The sequence below is a fragment of the Juglans microcarpa x Juglans regia genome, chromosome 8D (genome assembly GCF_004785595.1).
Source record: "Juglans microcarpa x Juglans regia isolate MS1-56 chromosome 8D, Jm3101_v1.0, whole genome shotgun sequence".
NCBI classification, from domain to species: Eukaryota; Viridiplantae; Streptophyta; class Magnoliopsida; order Fagales; family Juglandaceae; genus Juglans; species Juglans microcarpa x Juglans regia.
This window is the reverse complement of record NC_054608.1, coordinates 33,174,935-33,194,731: the sequence shown is the minus strand read 5'-3', so window position 1 is coordinate 33,194,731 and position 19,797 is coordinate 33,174,935. Positions and strand designations below refer to the sequence as shown.

The 19,797-nt window shown below is 31.0% G+C and overlaps 1 protein-coding gene across 1 annotated transcript; it reads left to right on the top strand.

Annotated features, from left to right (window-relative positions):
• The first annotated feature begins 12,352 nt into the window (after nt 1–12,352).
• LOC121242105 (AP2-like ethylene-responsive transcription factor At1g16060) lies at nt 12,353–16,312 on the top strand. The gene is made up of 8 exons (XM_041140017.1): nt 12,353–12,800; nt 12,949–13,031; nt 13,175–13,183; nt 13,336–13,424; nt 13,538–13,611; nt 13,721–13,771; nt 14,397–14,473; nt 15,402–16,312. The coding sequence occupies exons 1-8, from the start codon at nt 12,646–12,648 to the stop codon at nt 15,977–15,979; spliced, it is 1,116 nt and encodes a 371-aa protein (XP_040995951.1). The 5' UTR covers nt 12,353–12,645; the 3' UTR covers nt 15,980–16,312.
• Nucleotides 16,313–19,797: the final 3,485 nt, after the last annotated feature.

Below are 19,797 nucleotides of genomic sequence, written 5' to 3'. Positions count from 1 at the left end.
GAAATAATAGTTAAGTAAGTAAGTTCTATGTAATTATTTTAAAAAAATAAATATATATAAATTTTATATTAAAAAATTTAATTTTTTAAAAATAATTACACAATATTTATACAATCTTCTATAATTACAAGTAGCATTGCCAAATAAATATTTGGTCGTTGAAAATATTCAAACTTGACGGAAGGTGAGAAATGTAAATTTGGAGGTGTTGGAAGTTACTGAGGAATTTCTCCGGTCAATTTTCAATCATTAGCTCATAGGCCATTTTTTTTTTTTTTCAATCGGTCTCGGTTCGGGTGTTCGAGAATAAAGTTAATTTTCGAGAATAAAGTTGATTAATTTTAGAGCATATAATTGTTAATGGTATAATGGAAATTTTTTATAAAAGAGTGAAATTTATTATTAAAAAATTAATTTTTTTTATCAAACGATTATAGATTTTATGACTGTTAATATCAATTCTTTTAATCTAAAAAGAGCAAAAATTCTCAATAAAAAATTTTGAAATATAATAGAATTCGGCTCAAAGTAGATTGATCTAATTTGACTAATGAGGAGTTTAATTTGTAAATAATCACATAATCCGAATAATTAAATTTCCTTCTTCAATAATGATGATGCTTATTTATTGGAATGCAATTTTTTTTATCTTTTCCTTTTTTGAATATATATAAAAAAAAACTATATATATATATATAGAACTTACATATCCATGTAACTTTTTAATATTTTTTAACATTTTATTTTTTTAAATAGAAATGATGTACATGTAAAAAGAGAAAATATTTTCACTGGTCGGTCTAATCTCCTCAAATAACAGCTCTCCAATGGATGTTTACCGCATAGGGCTTCCACTTCTCAACACATATGCATGCATAACAGTTGATAAACACGTTGAAAAGAATAAAATTTCTCTCGAGCCCTCCGTCTCTACACCCTCTTCCCCTTCTCTTCGAAACCCCCTACCCTCTCTGTCTCCCTTTCTCGTTGAAATATTTGAATTTTTGTAACATTGAGCTGCTTCACATTCTCATCGTCATCACTCTAGTGAAGGGCTGGTTTTATTAGATGGTTTTATGAGATGAGACCAGCTTTATTATATATAGTATAGAATTTCATACGTGGCTTGTTTTTATTGGAGGCTATCAAATGACCAAGAACAGCCAAACCGTCTTAAAGAGAAATTGATGTAAAAAAAAGCCACGTGTATATGTAAGTTTTTAAATATATACTTACAACGTATTATTTACTTTCTAAAAACTTCTTTATTTTCTTTCTAAAATGTAAAAGAAGATAACAAAAAAATATTATTCCTAACAAAGCTATTTTGATTTGTATTGTCTACGACTACTCTCCCTTGATTGGTTTGCTCACCTCCCTAGAGCTAGTTTTTTTATATTAATTAATTTTGTTAAATGTGCTTGTACTCAAAGTGAAATAAGGAAAATCAAATAACAAAATGAAGTAAGAGATCGCAAGCATTATAATAATAATAATAATAATAACATTACCTTGTGTGTGTATATTTGGGAGGAGAAATGGTTTTTCACCTTTTATATTATATTTTGTCATCCTTAATAAAAAAAAAAAAATATTTTCTTAGGTTTGTTTGGATTCAGAAGTGATTTCAACTCATCTCATCTCATCTCATCATTATAATTTTTCTAAATTTTCACACAAAATATAATAAACAATTCAATCTTAAATTTCAAAATAATAATAATATTAAAAAAATAATATTCTAATAATATTTTATTTAATTTTTAATATTAATGATCTCAATACATTTTATCTCAACTTACCATCCAATCGGCACCTCTGTCGCTACTCTTGACACACCGAAAAGTTTGCGCAAAAGTAAAGCAAAGATCAATATCATATCACGAAGATGACCCTCGCTTGTTTTGCATCACATTAATAAGTGTGACTAGAGTTAACAAAGATTTAAAACATAGAATAGCACTGCTAATTTTATACGCGTGTAAAGAGAGCATGTGCGTACGTAGTGATCTTGTAATCTAATAAGGACCAAATTGCTTTGTAGGTAACCCATTTCTACTTAATATTAATGCATAATAACCTCAAGAAAAACCTTAATTATCTTTTAATTATGATCAAGGATGGTTCAACCTCAGATCAGTTGTATAAAATATTACAGGAAAAACAAGTGTTTATTGAGAATTATTTGAATAACTTTTTGCGACGAGAATTAATTTATTTTAATAAAAAAATAATCATTTTTGTAGTATACAATTGGTCACAGATAAACACTTTTCTTACAGTGAATTAATATATAAAAATAATTTTAAAAAAATCAATCCTTTTGCCTTGGTCTCCATGTGATTTCAAAGTCTTCATCATTATATAAATTATATATAAAAAAAGGTTCATGCCACCAATCAAGTGTAAATGATGACAACAAAACCCACTAATAAAAAAGCATAAAGCTGGGCCATGCATGCTTATTAATTAATATCATGAAAATATATATGGGTTTCAAATTTGAAGTTTGAATCGACCCAACCTAATTATTAATATGCTCAATCTTAATTACACTGGAATTTCAATGCTTATTTGGCCATAATAATTAGCAAACTACAAAAAACCCCTTGACTCGATTGATCAATGACTTCTTCAGAATTCTGGGTCCATTTCTAAGAAAACAAGACTTGAGTATAAATTATATATAAATGTTGGTGGCACCGAAAAGTGGTTTAATATATATATATATATATATATATATATATAGGTTAATAATGATGATAATGCCCTTTTGTAGAGTCTTAATTCACACATTAGTTTAAACGAAAAGTTGAATCAATAAGTAAAGTTCTCCGTCTAGCCTATAAAATTTTATTCAATAAAGTTGGATAAATAAGTGAGGTTATTAATAAGTTTAAAAAGAGTTCTCATTTCAATATCATGTAATTTTAAATGTTGTGAAATTTATTTTATGTATTTATCTCTCACCCTGAACCCTAAGATTCGGATTAAAAACCTTAAAGAGTCCAAATCTTAGATGGATTACAGTTGATCTTATGTAGGCGAATTAAAAATCACAGCAAATAGTCTTTATTTGCGGCTATTTTTTTTTTTTTTTTTACGACGATCTAAAAATTACTAGAAAAAATTTGATTTCTTGTAGTGAGGATATAATGTTGGAATTGTTGGTATTGCCTCATAAGTCAACAAAATCTTGTTAAGAGGGTTCACCTAATAAAAAGGATAGATTAATACATGATCACCATGATGTGCACTCAAGGTTAATTAATTGGTCATGTTAGTTGCATTGAAGTACTTCATGACACGGTTGAGGCATGCATGCAGCTGGTAATTTGTTGAATACTCACTGCATGAATGCACAAAAGTGGGCAAGAAATATGGGCATTAACGTCCGCTTGCAGTAGTACACATGCGTACGATTCCAAGATAAGATGATATGGTGTGGGAGTGGTTGCACCGTTTTGGTTGATCTTCTCGAGGTAATGCATTATGCATGTTGCAAGGCTAGCTTTTCTTGTAGAAATACATGACAATGACAATGACAATGATAATGATGCATGTATCGACGCATTTTAAGTGATTACGATTAATTTACCATCCGAAAATATGGTATGTATCAGCTTAATTTACTATTGTTGCACTATTCTGTTTGTGCAAACTCCGAAGAATGAATATTTTCAGAACAAAAATGATAAAGACACGACTAATTAATATACAAAAATGATAAAGACGCAGCAATAATAAGTTGAAAGAGGAGTCTATGAGCCTTATATGATAGACTTGTAACTTCCTACCACCCATTTATTATTATTATTATTTTTTTTTTTACTTAATAGTTAATGAAGTAACTGTAAGTGAAATTGTATATATATTTTTTTAATTTCTTCTTAATGATTAAGGATGTTAAAAAAATATTTTAAAGAAAATAATAAAAAAATAAAATTTCAAATACACTATAGAGTAATAAAAGGGTAATAGGAGGACAATAAATCTATCATTATCCATATCATTTTACCACTCCAGCAACACTTCATTCATTTCTAGGAAGTTGAACTTTCTTCAAGAAGTTCACTAGAAATGACTATTTATAATGAGTTATATATAATAAAAATGACTATTTATGGTCAGAATAAACTTATTTTATAAAGAAATAATCATTTACGAAATAATCATCCCACTACCCGTAAATAATCTTTTATTTATTTATTTATTTATAGTAAAGAACCTGAAACCGTGGGGCTTTGGTCCTTCACATATTGCTTTATAAAAGAGTAACTTGGGCTTTGATAAAGTGTTATGTTCCTATGATCTCTTTGCCTCAAGCAGCAATAGTACCTTAAGCGAACCCAAGGAGTTTGGTCTCACAGTCTCAGATTTTCACAAATACATAATTGGTCCAGATTTAGCAGCCCAAAGCTAGGCCTCATTTATTGATGATATTTAAGATGGCCCCAACCTTAAATAATCCCCCCTCCAAAAAAATAAAAAATAAAATTGGACTTCTTCAATAGTTGCAATTGAGTAATATTAGACACAGTCTTAGAGTATAAAAGTCTTGCGTATTCATTTTTTAAAAGAGTAACTATTAAAAAGTGAGTTTTTTCATGTGGATCTCAGACTTACTTTTTTCAAAAAGAATGTATGGGACTTGCACACTCTAAGAATGCATAAATTATTTTCCACCGCGATTCTCTCCAACTCCTAGATTAAGGGTTAGTTTATTACTCCACTATTATTCATTATTTTATTATTACTTTTCACATATTTTTACTATTATTCACTACTATTCAATATTCTATCATTACTTTTTAATTACTATTTATAAAATATCTGAAATCACCTCACTACCCAAACGTAACCTAAATTTGATGGTCTAATACATAGAGATAGACACAATACAAAATACCCATGTGGACAGAATTCGAAAAGAAAAAATTCTATTCATCACCTATTTTCTTATCATCCTCTCATCATCTCATGATGTGACATTAGATGATAAGTTTACAAGTAAAATATAATAAATAGTCTCCAATCAGCTAATGTCACATCATAGAATGATGAAAAGATTAGGGGTGTTCATCCGGATCCGGATCCCGATATCCGGCCATAACTGGATTAAATCCGGATATCTGGATTGTAACCGGATATTCGGATTTAATCTAGATCCGGATTATAACCGGATTTAATCCGGGTTATAACCGGATAAATCCGGTTTTTATTTTATTTTATTTTATTTTAGAATACTTTAAAACTTAAAAAAAAAAATGATTGTATAGCACTTGTTTTTTTTATTCTGATAAGCTTAAATGGTTAAATTGCCCAGATTGTTTTAAAAAAATAATTTAAACACTTTTTAAAAGATTTTTATTAAAAAAAATCAATTAACAAACAAAATAAATAAAAATGCAAAATAAATAATATTGTTGTTACATCACAATGCAAAACATAAATTTACAAAAAATAAAAGAAATAATAATACATCACAACTAATTAAACTAAAACATAAATTTAGAAAGAACAAAAGAAATAATAATACATCACAACTAATTAAACTAAAACATAAATTTACAAAGATCAAAATGCATTAGTCTTCACATCTTGAATATGGCATCAATGCTGATAGCAATCTGGAATGGAAACCACAAGAATTTAAAAAAAAATGGGTGGCCAAATAAAAATACTCATAAATGAATTTGAAACGTTTTGCAGTAGTTCAGATGGAAAACATACTAGCTGCTATCTCTTCCCTTGATCCATTCTGGAACATTAAAAAGTTATGGAACTGGGTGTGTCTTCAGTAGGTTGGCACTCTATGGATATGATGCCCCAATCAATAAGAAACCTCCTGGGAAGACATGTAATTGTTGGCCAAGATGGTGCTGCTTCTGCTGTGGATCTAGAAAGAAGAACAAGAAAAAGAAGTCCAATGACAAAAAGCTGTTGAAAAACAGGGAGGTTTCAAGTCATATATATGCACTAGAGAATATTGAGGAGGGAATTGAAGGTAAGAAGTGACTTCAGATTCGCAATGAGTTGCAAATCTTTTCTACTAACCCAATTAGTCCCAAATCTTTCAGTATGGGGTTTGGTCCCCTGTTCACTCGTTGTAGATTGCAGTAAACTAATATCACATATGTTTCTACTGTACCTTACACTGCAATAATAGATAATGAAAAATCCTCCCTAATGCCCCTAATGAAATTTGAGAAAAAGTTTGGCAATCGCCTGTCTTCATAGCTTCTACACTAATGGAAGATGGAGGGGTTCCAAATGGAGCAAGTTCTGCATCTCTGTTGAAAGAAGCAATCCATGTCATTAGCTGTGGTTATGAAGATAAAACAGAATGGGGAAAAGAGGTATGCTGGAATTTTTTTGTGTTGAGTGGAGCATTAAAAAGTTGAAACAAAATACTAGGCTGAGACAAATTGTCTTCAGTCACTTTTAGTTGAATTTTCATAAAGAAAATCAAGAGTTTGATATAGAAGGAAAAATAATATAAACCAAACAAACAGAGTACTACAATAAATTATTACAAAAATAAAGGGAACCTTAAGGAGAGGGTTAAGTTGAAGTTGAAGTTGAAGTTGATGTTGCTTAAGTTGCTGAAGTTGAAGGAAGGGGGTTACCTTAAGCAGAAAAAAAATGTAGAGATTAAGTTAAATGGATAAATTACATATCTATTTACATGTCTATCTATTAACAGCAGCATAAATTTTTGAATCTTAGGTGCAACATTTAAAGCTCATGTTAAATTTTATGTTAGTGTCTCTAGTGGTAACATTGTTTTTGGCTCTCCCAGGTGACATATCTAAATATGTACTCTCAATTTATTTAAAGTGTGCACATGCAGTATCTACCACAATGAATTCCAAACCTTTTGACAATCCTCACCACATCTCTTCTGTTGACAGTGTAGATCATTCTTAGGTAACAAAACAGACAAACAAGATTCACATATAGCATAGGTCCTAGGATAGAAATGGGTAAGTGCTTAACTTGTCTGTCTTGTTAACAAGGACATCACATGCCAACTTGTTTTTCTGATGACCTCCAAAGTTAAAGAGTTTTTTTTTTATACATGTGGGGGAGTGGGTTTCAAATTCCATTTCATTTGAGTCTAAAGATCAAACAAAATGGGTTATCATCTTGGGTCTTGAATGGATTTTAAGTTGTTTTATGTTTTATAAATTGTATCAATCCAAACTGATAATGATCTGGTCGAATTGGTGGACCTGGAACCATGCCACTTAAAACTGAGTGTCCAATTTACTTAAAAATCAATTACTAATTGCTATTGCCTTTTTTCTGCCTCCATCAAGATCCTCCCTTCTTTATGATTAACTATAATAACTAAAGCAATGCCCAATGCTAAAATATTATACTATCTGAAACATTAAAAAATACAATAAAACCCTAAAACACAAAAATTCCAAAACACCCATCGTTTACAAAAAAACCCAACACTCATAATTAAAAATCTCGAAACACATCATTTACAGAAACTAACAAAGTAGAGAAAGAGAGATGACAGAGTAGAGAATGGCTTGAGAAAAATACCTTACGAGCTTAGACTTCAGAAATGTTGGATGGTAGCTTCCGCGTCTCTCTCCCAAATGCGCAAACTGCAAAGGACTTCGAAAGACGAAGGGATTTAGCAGAAGAGACTTATGCGTCAAAGAGAGAAGGCAAAATGGATTCGGAAAGGAGAAGAGAATGGATTCGGAAAGGAGGAGACGCCTGCGTCGAAGAGAGTAGGCAGAAGAGATTCGGAAAGGGGAAAAGCAGAAGGGATTCAAAGAATCGAAAGTTAGGGATTTTGCGATTTTGCAGTGCAGCGTGAGGCCTTTTTTTTTTTTTTTTTAAATGACTCGGTTACGGATAACTGGGTCACAGAACCAGATCCATAACCGGATCCGGATTCTTCTCACCCGCCCGGGTGTAATCCGGGCGGATAACCACCCGTATACACCCGGATTTCCGGGTTCCGGACCGGATCGAAAAAAAATCCGGTCTGGATGCACTTCCTTAGAAAAGATGATAGAAATCGGGATGATGAGTAGCATTACTCAGAATGAAAAAATCTACGCAACCTCATACTATTCACACAACTTCCACACACCACATTTTTTTTTATTATTTTTTTATTTTATCAAATATTTAATATATGAATAATGAATAGAAGAATTGAATTAGTTTAAAAAGAATAAACTCAATTTTTTAAAAAAATTAAAAATTTTAAAAAATGTAATGTGTGGAAGTTAGAGAGATTGTGTAGCATTGCTCATATAGAATGGATATAAATGCTTCTTAGTTTATCATCTCCACACTACACACTAATATGTGATTTATCATTTTTGTCATTCTATTTAAATATACACTTGTTGATATGTGTGTGTTACTAAGGCCCATATGGAACCTAGGATTTATTGATTCAAGAACTTTATTCAAATTGAGTACTTCATTTGTACAAACACTCCATATATATAGAGCTCAACCTCTTGCATTGTACAAATTAATGAGCATTTATGACGAGTTATTAGCGATGAAAATATATGCGACAACAATAGATTCATTTTAATACGAAATGGTCATTTTGGCAGAAAATAACTGACTACAAATAAATAATTTTCTTGTAGTACTGGGTCTATACAAGTTTGACCTGAACCAAATGCATCTTAAAGAAGGCAATATATATATATATATATATATATATATATATATATATATATATATATATATACACCTAGTAATTTGCTTCAATCCAAAATTGATGAATTCAACAAATGTTTAATCTCTGATGTTACTTTACCCTATGTTAAAGATTTTTGTGAAAAAAATATTCAAGCTAAAGCTCGTCCCATTCATATAAATAGCGAGACTTTAGAATTTTGTAAAAAAGAAATTGCTCGTTTACTTGCTAAAAACATAATTCGGCATAGTAATTCACGAAGCATTCTTTGATCATTACTAATACTAATACCAAGTTTCTTAATTATACTGAAAATATCATCATATGTGTAATTTTCGTAAGGCCGATCCTGTAGTAAAATAATCAAAGGTTTTTCAATTGGTTTTGCAATCCTCTGATCTTTTGGAAAAACCAAAGGATTTTCAATAATTGTCGAAATAAGGACTGAAGCAAAAATATTTTTTTCTACTTTTTCTTCAATCCGATCCAACTATTGTCCAATAGTTTGAAGAGCAAGATTTACAAAATTATTTTAGTGAATAATCTTTTTTGTTTCTTGCAAAATATTTTTTTCTTTGGGATCATTGGACTCAGTGGTAGAGATTTTAAAGGGAGAAGCAGTTACTTCAGATTCTTTATGAGAAATAAGTACGATCTCTAAAGGCGGATGGCTGGATTGGATTACAGCATTACCTTCTTCATTGACAAAATTAGTTTTAACAACATTTAAACTATTTTTAAAAACATAATAATTTTCGATAAAATCAAATAAAAGTATATGCCTTTGAAGGTCATTCATCTTTTATTTCCATTTTCTTTTGGTCATCAGTAGTTTCCTTTGCTTCAGTAATGAGATGTTTATCCCACCAATTTCAAAGCACACCAGAAAAACTATTAGTTAAAATCATAACAATATCAGGTTGCCTGATATTATTGTTAATATAAGCGTTTGAAATTAAAGACATTTTACTCATAGTATTGAGGATTTCTTGTTCAAACAATCCATTAATATTCCTGAATTTTATCAGCGGAGTAAGACAATTGAGTTTGAAAAACCTTTTCTTCAAATTGTAAATCAGGAAGAGTATGCCTGAAATACCAGTTTTTCGTCAGACTCAAAAGTTTGGGTCATTTTGAAGAGAATCTAGCAATTTCAGATTTGAAATCAAAATCTTAAAAATTCGTTACATGCATATCAATATCTTTGATAGTAGAAAAATCATTATCAGATGAATCATCAGTGGTTTCAACAAGAATAACTTCTTTTTCATTGCTGGTTAGAGCACTAGTAGAAACTCTTAGTGCTATATCAGAATTATCTTTTTCCAAATATTTCTTTAACAAATAAATTAAATCATTTTTATTAAGTCCTTCAAGAACATCACTTTTCTTTTTGGACTTTGAGGATTTGTTAGGAGAAGATGAAGCGGTTGCTTTTCCTTTTTGTGAAGTAGTAGGTGAAGCAGGGGCCTGGATCATCGGGTATCTAGATAGAGCAAGAAAACCATGAATGATAGCTGGGAATTCTTTCGTGTTTTTGAGATCTAGAGCAGTATGTGAGAAGTCTCTTATTACATGGCTAACAATTTCTTGGGTAGAAGGATACTTATCCCACCATTTTACAAAATAGAATCGGACTAATATATCGTCATTTATCACATAATTCCACTTCATGATCTAAGGAATCTTGTACTATTTGCAAAAATGTAGAGAATAAGAAAATTTGGTAGAATGCTTGTCTAGTTTTGAAACAACAGATCAAACCTGCTAATGGTACATCAGTAGTTTCCATCCAAAATCTAGTACAAAAAGATTTTGTCAAATTTAGAGAAGACAACAACATTATATAACTTAGGAATCAAGTCATTTTTGTTGAGAATAGTTGGTTTGATATGGCAATATTACAACTAGTACTCATGGCTCCCCATCAATCGGCCATGTACACCGAGTGTTGTGGGAATGCAATATGGGCTGTGTTGATCATATTATTCAATCCCTATATATCGAGCTAGCTGCTAGGAGAGTACCCCACTATTAAAAATAAGTCTGCATATTTAAATATATCAGGCCAGTACAGTACCCAGTACGTAAGGTATAAAACTAGGGGCTGGACACCCTAAACCTGAAAATAACATTAATTAGATATTTAATTATCATCAATACCTGCATCCAATTTAGCGTACGTATTACTTGTTAAGAACATAATACATAGAATTAAATCTATTTCTTCTAATTAACTAATTAACATTTTAGCTAGGAAAGTGATGATCTCACATGCATAATATTAAAGTTAGGTTCCGAGTCGGAATCATAATTAACTATGTACTCTATTTCATTTAAATTATATTCCACGTGTTGAATCAATTGATTGAGGAGAAGTACTACTGTTAAAACGCCAGTTTAATTATAAGCCCCATTGAGGTTTGGTGGTAAATTTGCCGATTGATCATGCATGCTTTATATCGCGAGGGAGTGTATGCAACTATATGATATAAGTTGGAGTTATTTTATTTTTAAGTTGGTATATAAAATACATCATACACATAACTTAAATGTTAAGATTTGATTTATAAGAATTAAATTTTTAATTTTTTTTAAATTAAATTATATCATATAATTACTGTGATATCCAAGTTCGCGTATAAATAAAAATTTTCATATAAGTCGATCGGGATCGGGATCGATCGTATATATAAATTCCCATCTCGTACGTACGTTTGGAGGTTAAGGGTTCGTTTGTTTTCGGAGATGAGATGAGATAAGTTGAGATTAAAGTTAAAAAGTTGAATAAAATATTGTTAGAATATATGTTTTAATATTATTTTTATTTTGAGATTTGAAAAAGTTGAATTGTTTATTTTATTTTATATTGAAAGTTAAAAAAGTTATAATGATTAGATGAGATGAGATGTTTTCTAAAAACAAACCTCAAGTACTTCTTAGGGACACAAAACTTTAAAACCTTTTTCTTTAGCAGCTAGGGCCATTATTGTTTACCTACAATTTTCATCTTGATCAAACATATAGGTGGTTGAATATTTCCATGTGAAAAGTCAACATTGTGGGGATTCCTATATGTACATGTTAACCCTTATAAGATAAAACCATGCTGCTAGTTTAGCCAATTGCTCAATAGTTTTTTTTAAAAACAAAATAAATAAATATATATATATATATATATATATTCAAAATGATTTATAGATCATATAAAATATACCAAAAAAATGTTTTTTTATGAGAAATAAAATAAAGGAGATTCTTTTAAATCAACTATTTATTTTCAACGAAGTATTTGTAAAGAAAATATATGACCATCTTGGTAGAAAATGGTTATTTTTCGTAGTAAATAACTCGTCATAAATATATATATATATATATATATTTGTTGTTGTAGTGACTATAAATTTTAGGACATTATTTATATGAAAATACTTTAACTACAAAGTGATTATATAAAAATAAATTTATAAACCGATGTGGTTTAATGTGGTATGTTAGATTGTAAAGTTACTTTTATTATAAAGTAGATCTAACGGATTCCATAAAATCATATCAATTTATGAATTTATTTTTTGTAATATTTTTGTGTCTATAACAGTCATCTTATTTATAAGATTAATTAGGATAATAGAATTGTAACTAGATATGATTGAAACAGCACATGATAGCTAGCTGCACAAAGTTAGGCGAAGACAAGAAGAAAAAGACGATAAGAGCCGGTTAAAGACGGTCACAAACTACCTCCTGCATGCGCCGGCCGGCCGCTATCTCTTTACATGCCAGCACATAGTTTCCTAGCATTCTTGTGCCTCTCTGGCCTCCTTGTAATCACCTTTTAAAAACCTTCTCTTTGGAGGACTCGATAATATATCTGAGTTTTGAACTCAAATCCCCTCCCCTCCCCTCCCCTCCCCCCGGACTTTCTTGTTTATTGACTTACGTTCAGAGCTTTCATGGCTAAATTATCACTGCAAAACCAGAGAAACAATGCAAACATCAGCAGTACTAATAATGTCAATAACGACATCAAAAAGGTGAAACGAACAAGGAGAAGTGTGCCAAGAGACTCTCCTCCTCAACGCAGCTCCATATATCGAGGGGTTACTAGGTGATCATCAAGAACGCATGCATGCACTTCATATTATACATATTTGTTTCATTATGATCATCATCATGTTCTTGATCATTTTATGTTTTCTTGATAATTTCGTTTTGTTTTTCTGAACTGGGTTGAGTCGTGATATTGATCATGTCAGGCATCGCTGGACAGGCAGATATGAAGCTCATTTGTGGGATAAGAACTGTTGGAATGAATCCCAGAACAAGAAAGGACGGCAAGGTTCATAATATGATCCATCTACACATCTTAATTTTCTTATAATATTCAATTAAAGAGCCTCTATTGACGGTATTTTTTTTCCTTTTCCTTTTGGGTTTTGGCGTGTCGTTGATTTGGTTGGGATCTTACTCAAATACGCGCAGTCTACCTGGGTATGTATGATCACTTCTGCTTAATTCATGCAATATCTTGGAAAGCAAAATCACGCAGAAAAATGTCGACTAGGATATTTAGAGATACTTTGAGTGCAATTTTGTTTGTATTTTCAATGTTTTCATGTGCTGTACGTTGATCAATTTTTTAGGTGCCTATGATGATGAAGATGCAGCAGCACATTCTTATGACCTAGCAGCACTGAAATATTGGGGTCAAGAAACCATTCTCAACTTTCCGGTACTTATATATACATTTGTTTCATTGATCATGTTAAAAGTACTGGCCGGAAAAGTATTTAAGCCAGGAAGAAACTGATGATCAATATATATCATGATCATTAACAATTGCAGTTATCAACGTACAAGAAAGAACTGCATGAAATGGAGGGTCTGTCAAGAGAAGAATATATTGGATCATTACGAAGGTTTTGTATCTGCAATATATATATATACCGTTCAATTTTTAGGGTAAAAAATATTGCAAAATTTTCAATTTTAATTGATTTAGATCATCATATCATGTTGAACTTTCAGGAAAAGCAGTGGTTTTTCTCGAGGAGTTTCGAAATATAGAGGTGTTGCAAGGTGATCATTATTCAAATCCATGTTTTATTAAACGATCGTAATTAATATATTATCTCTAAGATAATAAAATATTAAAATTTTCCAAATTTCAATTCAAATTTCAAAGGAGACATGTAGTACTTTTCCCTATACTTTCATGGATTAGCCTAATTAATAAAAAAAACTAGCCAACTAAATAATATGTTCAATCCAAACAAGCCCTTAACCTCAAGTAATATAAATTAATCTTTTTGGGATTTACAATATTATGGATGGCTTCCCGGCCATGACCGTTGTTCTAAAAATTAATAGGTTTGTGGAGTAATAGTATTGAATTAATGCCACTTTTCGTGACGGCTGTAAATAAGTCAAATGAATTTTATAAAAGAAAATTCACAAATTTACGTTACTTAATTAATATGATACGTAAGATTATAAAATTATTTTTTTTATAAAATAGATTTAACGTATTACATGAAATTATATCGATTTATGATCAGTTTACTTATATTAAATCTCTTTATAACTATAACACTTCTAAAAAGTATTGCACAAGTATATTGTAGCATGATCTTCCTACTGTCTCAATCTTTCTCTTGGTATACTTGTAAATTTGACATGTCGGTTTCTTTAATGTCACGGGCAGACATCATCACAATGGAAGATGGGAAGCTCGGATTGGCAGGGTCTTTGGAAACAAATATCTCTATCTTGGGACATATGGTATTAATATTTTCTCCTTTCTCGATCTAGTTTCATTTTCTAACATGATTACGAAGAATATATATATATATATATATATATATAATAAAAAGATGCGTAATGGTCTGAGCTTTAGGTGTACAAATCGTGTGCATACTCTTTATAAAAAAATAGATTTTATCAGGAAAAAAAATGATTTATTTTTATATTTTTATGGTAGGATTTAATTTACTTTTTTAACAAAAAGTTTGCACATGACTTATATACTTAGAACGTGTGCAAATCGTTACTCTAAAAAATTTAAACCAAAGTTTTCATAAAATAAGAATATATATAACATAAGTTTACACGACGTCGCCTTGTTCGTGACTGATTTTGAAATTTGATCTAGGGCGTTTGCAAAATGACCACTTTTTTTTGTTCCGGAATATTTCTTAATTTCCCAAAATTTAAACCAAAGTTTTCATAAAAAACCCCTTTGGTTTTTTCTAAGCGCAATAAAAGCAGTACTTACGTAATACGCCTAATTTGAAAATTGAGAGTTAATTATAGAATTAATTAAGTTCCACAATGGACAAGCGAGTAATTACTAATTACCAGAGAAAAAGACAAGCTTTCCGATTTCCTTTATAATTATGCATGCTTCGAAACCATCTCATCATGTTTATTTCAACTGTGTTCATTTAGGACAAATAAATACTTCTAGTTTTTTTTTTTTTTTTTTATATATAGTTTTTAATATTAATGCATGATGTCACCAAGGATCATGATGTCCCTTTTGTTTGTACATTAAAAAATAAATCAAAATCAAAATTTTGTTAGGAAGTTCATAAGCCATTTTAAGCAAAAATGGATTATTTTAACAAATGCAAAAGAATTATATATGGATTATGTTACATCTTTTTCTGATCATCATCATCATCATGATGCATATCTTGATCTTTTGTAGCTACCCAAGAAGAAGCTGCTGCTGCATATGATATGGCAGCCATAGAATATCGTGGGCTCAATGCAGTCACCAACTTCGATCTCAGTCGTTATATCAAATGGCTTAAACCTGACAGTACTAATAATGATCTGAACGATGACTTATACAATCCCTGTGTAGATATCATCAACCCTAATGTGGATGCTAATACTTTGACATCAAACCCTAATCAAGAACTTGGTTTAAGTTTCTTCATGAACAACCAACAAACATACAACTTAGGAGATGATCAGACGTCGACCTTGCAGTTGAATCAGCCAAAGCCAGCCAAGTCTGCCACATCGGCATTAGGGCTTCTTCTTCAGTCCTCAAAGTTTAGGGAAATGATGGAGATGACATCAATGGCTGACTACCCATCAATGCCATCTGATCAATCTAATTTTCCACAGTGCACATCGTTTCCTGAAGGCATTCAAACATACTTCGATCAGTCCCATGATCACTCTGGTACTATTGTTTTTTGTGAAGGAGACAGTAATATCTTCAATGATCTTAACACACTTCTGCCCCCAATATTTCACAGTGATTTTGATGCTTAGAGGAGGAAGATGATCAAAATAAGTGGAATAGATCATCATGGGTGAGGGGATATTGTTGGTTTCTTCTTAATTACAAAATATATATACCATTTCGGCTTTTTTGTGGTTATATATCAAAGCTCATGACTTGATGATGGCTTAATTAGGTAAGTCGTCATGAGGTTAAGATTGATTTTCCACTTTGCTTTAGAGGGGGAAATTAATAGGCTAAGTATAGATTTGGCTCATTCCTTGATTAATGTAGATGTAAAGAAGAATAAGCCTTATTTGGTAATCTTCATTATTTTCTTGAATCAATATTGATTACGTATTTGAGTTTTCGACTCATTTTTGTTATCGTGCATGAGGGCTTATTGATGGGATCAATAATAATCGTGTGTGCCCAATATGATCTGAATAGATATCATGTGTTGTAAGTTTGGACTATATTTTTTGTTCACAATGGGAATTAAGTCTATTGATTAACTTTATTTTTTATAAAAGTAATGTTAGACACAATTTTAGAGTGTGTAAGCCTTGCAACTCATTTCGAAAAAAAATGAGATTTACTATTAAAAAATAATTTTTTTATGTGGATCACAGATTTACTCATTTTTTTCAAAAGTAATGTGTGAGACCTACACACACTACAAGAAATAAGCATATTCTTGGCGATTGAAGTTGCCGCAAATAATCAAGTAAATTGCCAGAATTTCTCAATTCCAGCTAAAACAGGTTGCCAAAATATCGCCGCTTCTAAAGAGCCAAGTAAAACTTGATCCGGCAACTTTTGAAATTGACAGAAACATTAACCTTTATCGGCGATTAAACTTGCCGCAAATATGATACATCATCGCCAGTACAAAATTTGCCAAGATTTTGAAAATCGTTGCTAAACTATATTTCCGGCGATTATGCGTCGCAGGAAATACTTAATATTTTCGGCAAATATGTGTCACCGCAAATATTTAACACAATTAAGGACGATGGTTGAATATCGCCGCTAACGTAACATGTCTTTTGCAGCGATTGCAAATGGTTATACGACGAGTTAAAAATCGGCGGAACTACTTTGTGGCAGTTTTCCCTGCCGCCCCTAATGTAATTAGGGCGACTTTGTTTCACCAGAAATAGTTGTTTAAAACCACTTTTGTTTGGTCTTATTTTGTCATACTTGATTGTTTTTCCCCTGATATTTGTTTCTTTCATGACAGTTAATTGCTTGCTAATAAATTAAAAATGCTAGATTTGGAGAAATTTATATTTGATTACCAGCATATATGTCAACATCATTCAAATAACCTCGATAGATATCTTCTCTATTCAAAAGATATTACGTCTTAAGTTTTACACAATACCATCCAACATATCACAATGTAATATAAATTTAAAGTGTTTTTCTTTCTAACCATAAATTTCTAGCTAACAACAAGTTGTCTTCGTGAATGCATCAACTTCTTCATTAACGCACCAGCTCAAAGAAAACGGAATGCAGATTGTACCTCTCTTTTGAATTCCTCAAGTGATTGACCATAAATATCTTAGTCTAGAAACCTCTTCACAGCGGCCACTTCCTATGGAACTAAAGAATGACAATAAAAATCAACATATAAAGTTTCTAAAGAACACCATAACAAATATGAAACTAGAAGACTATAAAATAACAAGTGAAGTTCAACCAAGACTAAAGGAGATATTTTTTTTCTAGGTTGTAGGGTTTGCACAAGTTTGGACTGGGAAATTGGAGGTTTGGAATGCTTAGGTGGGAGGCAAGTACGGAGCAATGATGATTTGTCACGTGCTTTTCTAAGTAGAATCCAACCCAATTCTAAGTTTACTTCTAAAAAGTTGTACAAAGCTTTGCAACCTAACTAATGCAGATGACACCACTCCAAAAGATATTCAAAACCATCCAGCTTCTTAGCTTTTCATGTAACGCCCCGTCCCCGAGGGTCCGGAGAGTTAACTCATGTCACCTAAAATCAACTCCAATTATGCGTTTAAAATAAACCAGAGTCTCCATAACATATTAAGCTATTTATTCAACACAAATATCCATGTTCCTACGTAAGGGCACATCAATGGTGTCTCGTCGTTATACATAACTTTTCCACAAAACTAGAAATATTCATTACTCAACATACCAAAGTCACATAAAATATCAATACTACCAAAAAGTCATTCTCCAAAAGTCATTGCACCCTAAGGCACTTAGTCTTCTATGATCCACAAAACTTGCAAATACTCCCTATTCCTGATTCTCAGCTGTAGCATCAAAATTATCTGAAACATATTATAAAGATAGGGGTGAGTTATCAACAACTCAGTAAGCAGAGAACATATACTAGTATGTAAACATGAGCCTTTTCAGAAAGTTCAGTATGCAGAAACAAAGACATTTTATTTTTATATGCAGATCTCATAAAAACATGTTATCAGAAAATCAGATTGACTTTTCAATCTTTTCATACTCAAAATCAACAATTCATATTTAAGAATCCATTTCATATTCAAAAACACTTTGGCATAACATAACTGAACATTTTCATCTTGTCATATCATATCATATACCATGTTTAACCCCCGTGGTAGGGTTGTGCTATTCCCGGTGGCCAAACCAGGCAGTATCATGTGGTGAACTTCCCATTTTTCAATCTCGGAGCTCCGAGTGTGCACACAGGAAAGACCACTTTGTTTCCAAAGTGGGTGCACTCATATCATATCATGGTGGTACCAACCATATCACGTGAACAGTATCATCATATCATAACCATATTCAGAATAGATAAATATGCCAAAATTTTATCATATCCATATCATATCAAAACACGTGCGAAACATATTCATATCATTTCTATTTGATCAAAAACAGATCCAAATCATTTCATATCACATGCATAAAAATTTCAATGATATCATATTCGCTCTTTTGCATATTTCAGAAACATGTCAAATATTGCTCATGGTTACACATTTCATGTAAAAAAAAAAATTTCTTTTCTCTTTCATACGTATCTCATGAGGGAATGCAAAACATATACTGAGGTTCTTTTTCACTTTTTCTTTTTAAAACAACATGCACATTTTTACAAACCAACCTCAGTTCATTTCTTTTTATGCAAATCTAGCATAGGAACCCCGCTTACCTGGACTTCTTAATTTTTCGAAAATTTCCTCAACAATGCCGAACAAAAATTAATCGTCACCTATAAGATAATCACGTAAATTTCCATAAGTCTCTAATCAATCTCGTATTTCGATATTCAAGCCTACAACTTCTAAAATAGCCTATTTTTAATTCTTCAAACTCAAAATTCTCATTATTCTCACCATACCAACATCACTTTCTAAACTCATCAATATTCGACTTTGACTAAACATTTAATTCTAACTTATTTACGAAAGAGATCTTACTATAATTTATAATACAAAGTAACATAACTATAATAAATTCATTATAATTAGAAATTCATACTTTTGTTTAAATAATAATAAATCAAAGATATTCTTTTAAAAGGATATGTTAAAATATTCTTTTTAAATGTTATTTATCAGTCTACTTACTAACTATTCCAATAGAATATAAGCCCTAGTAAAAAAAATACCCATTTAACAAAATAAATTCATGCATCTACGCCTAAATAAAACATACTTTACAACCCACGCAATATACTCATGATTTCAAATCCGAAGTACATAACATAAACTTAATTAAGCTAACACCCTAACACTAACCTTGGAGGCGTACTATACGAGGACATCAAATAAAAACAAAACAATATTATTTCCTACTATTAAGTTAACATAATTTATGTATACATCCGTATATATATACATAT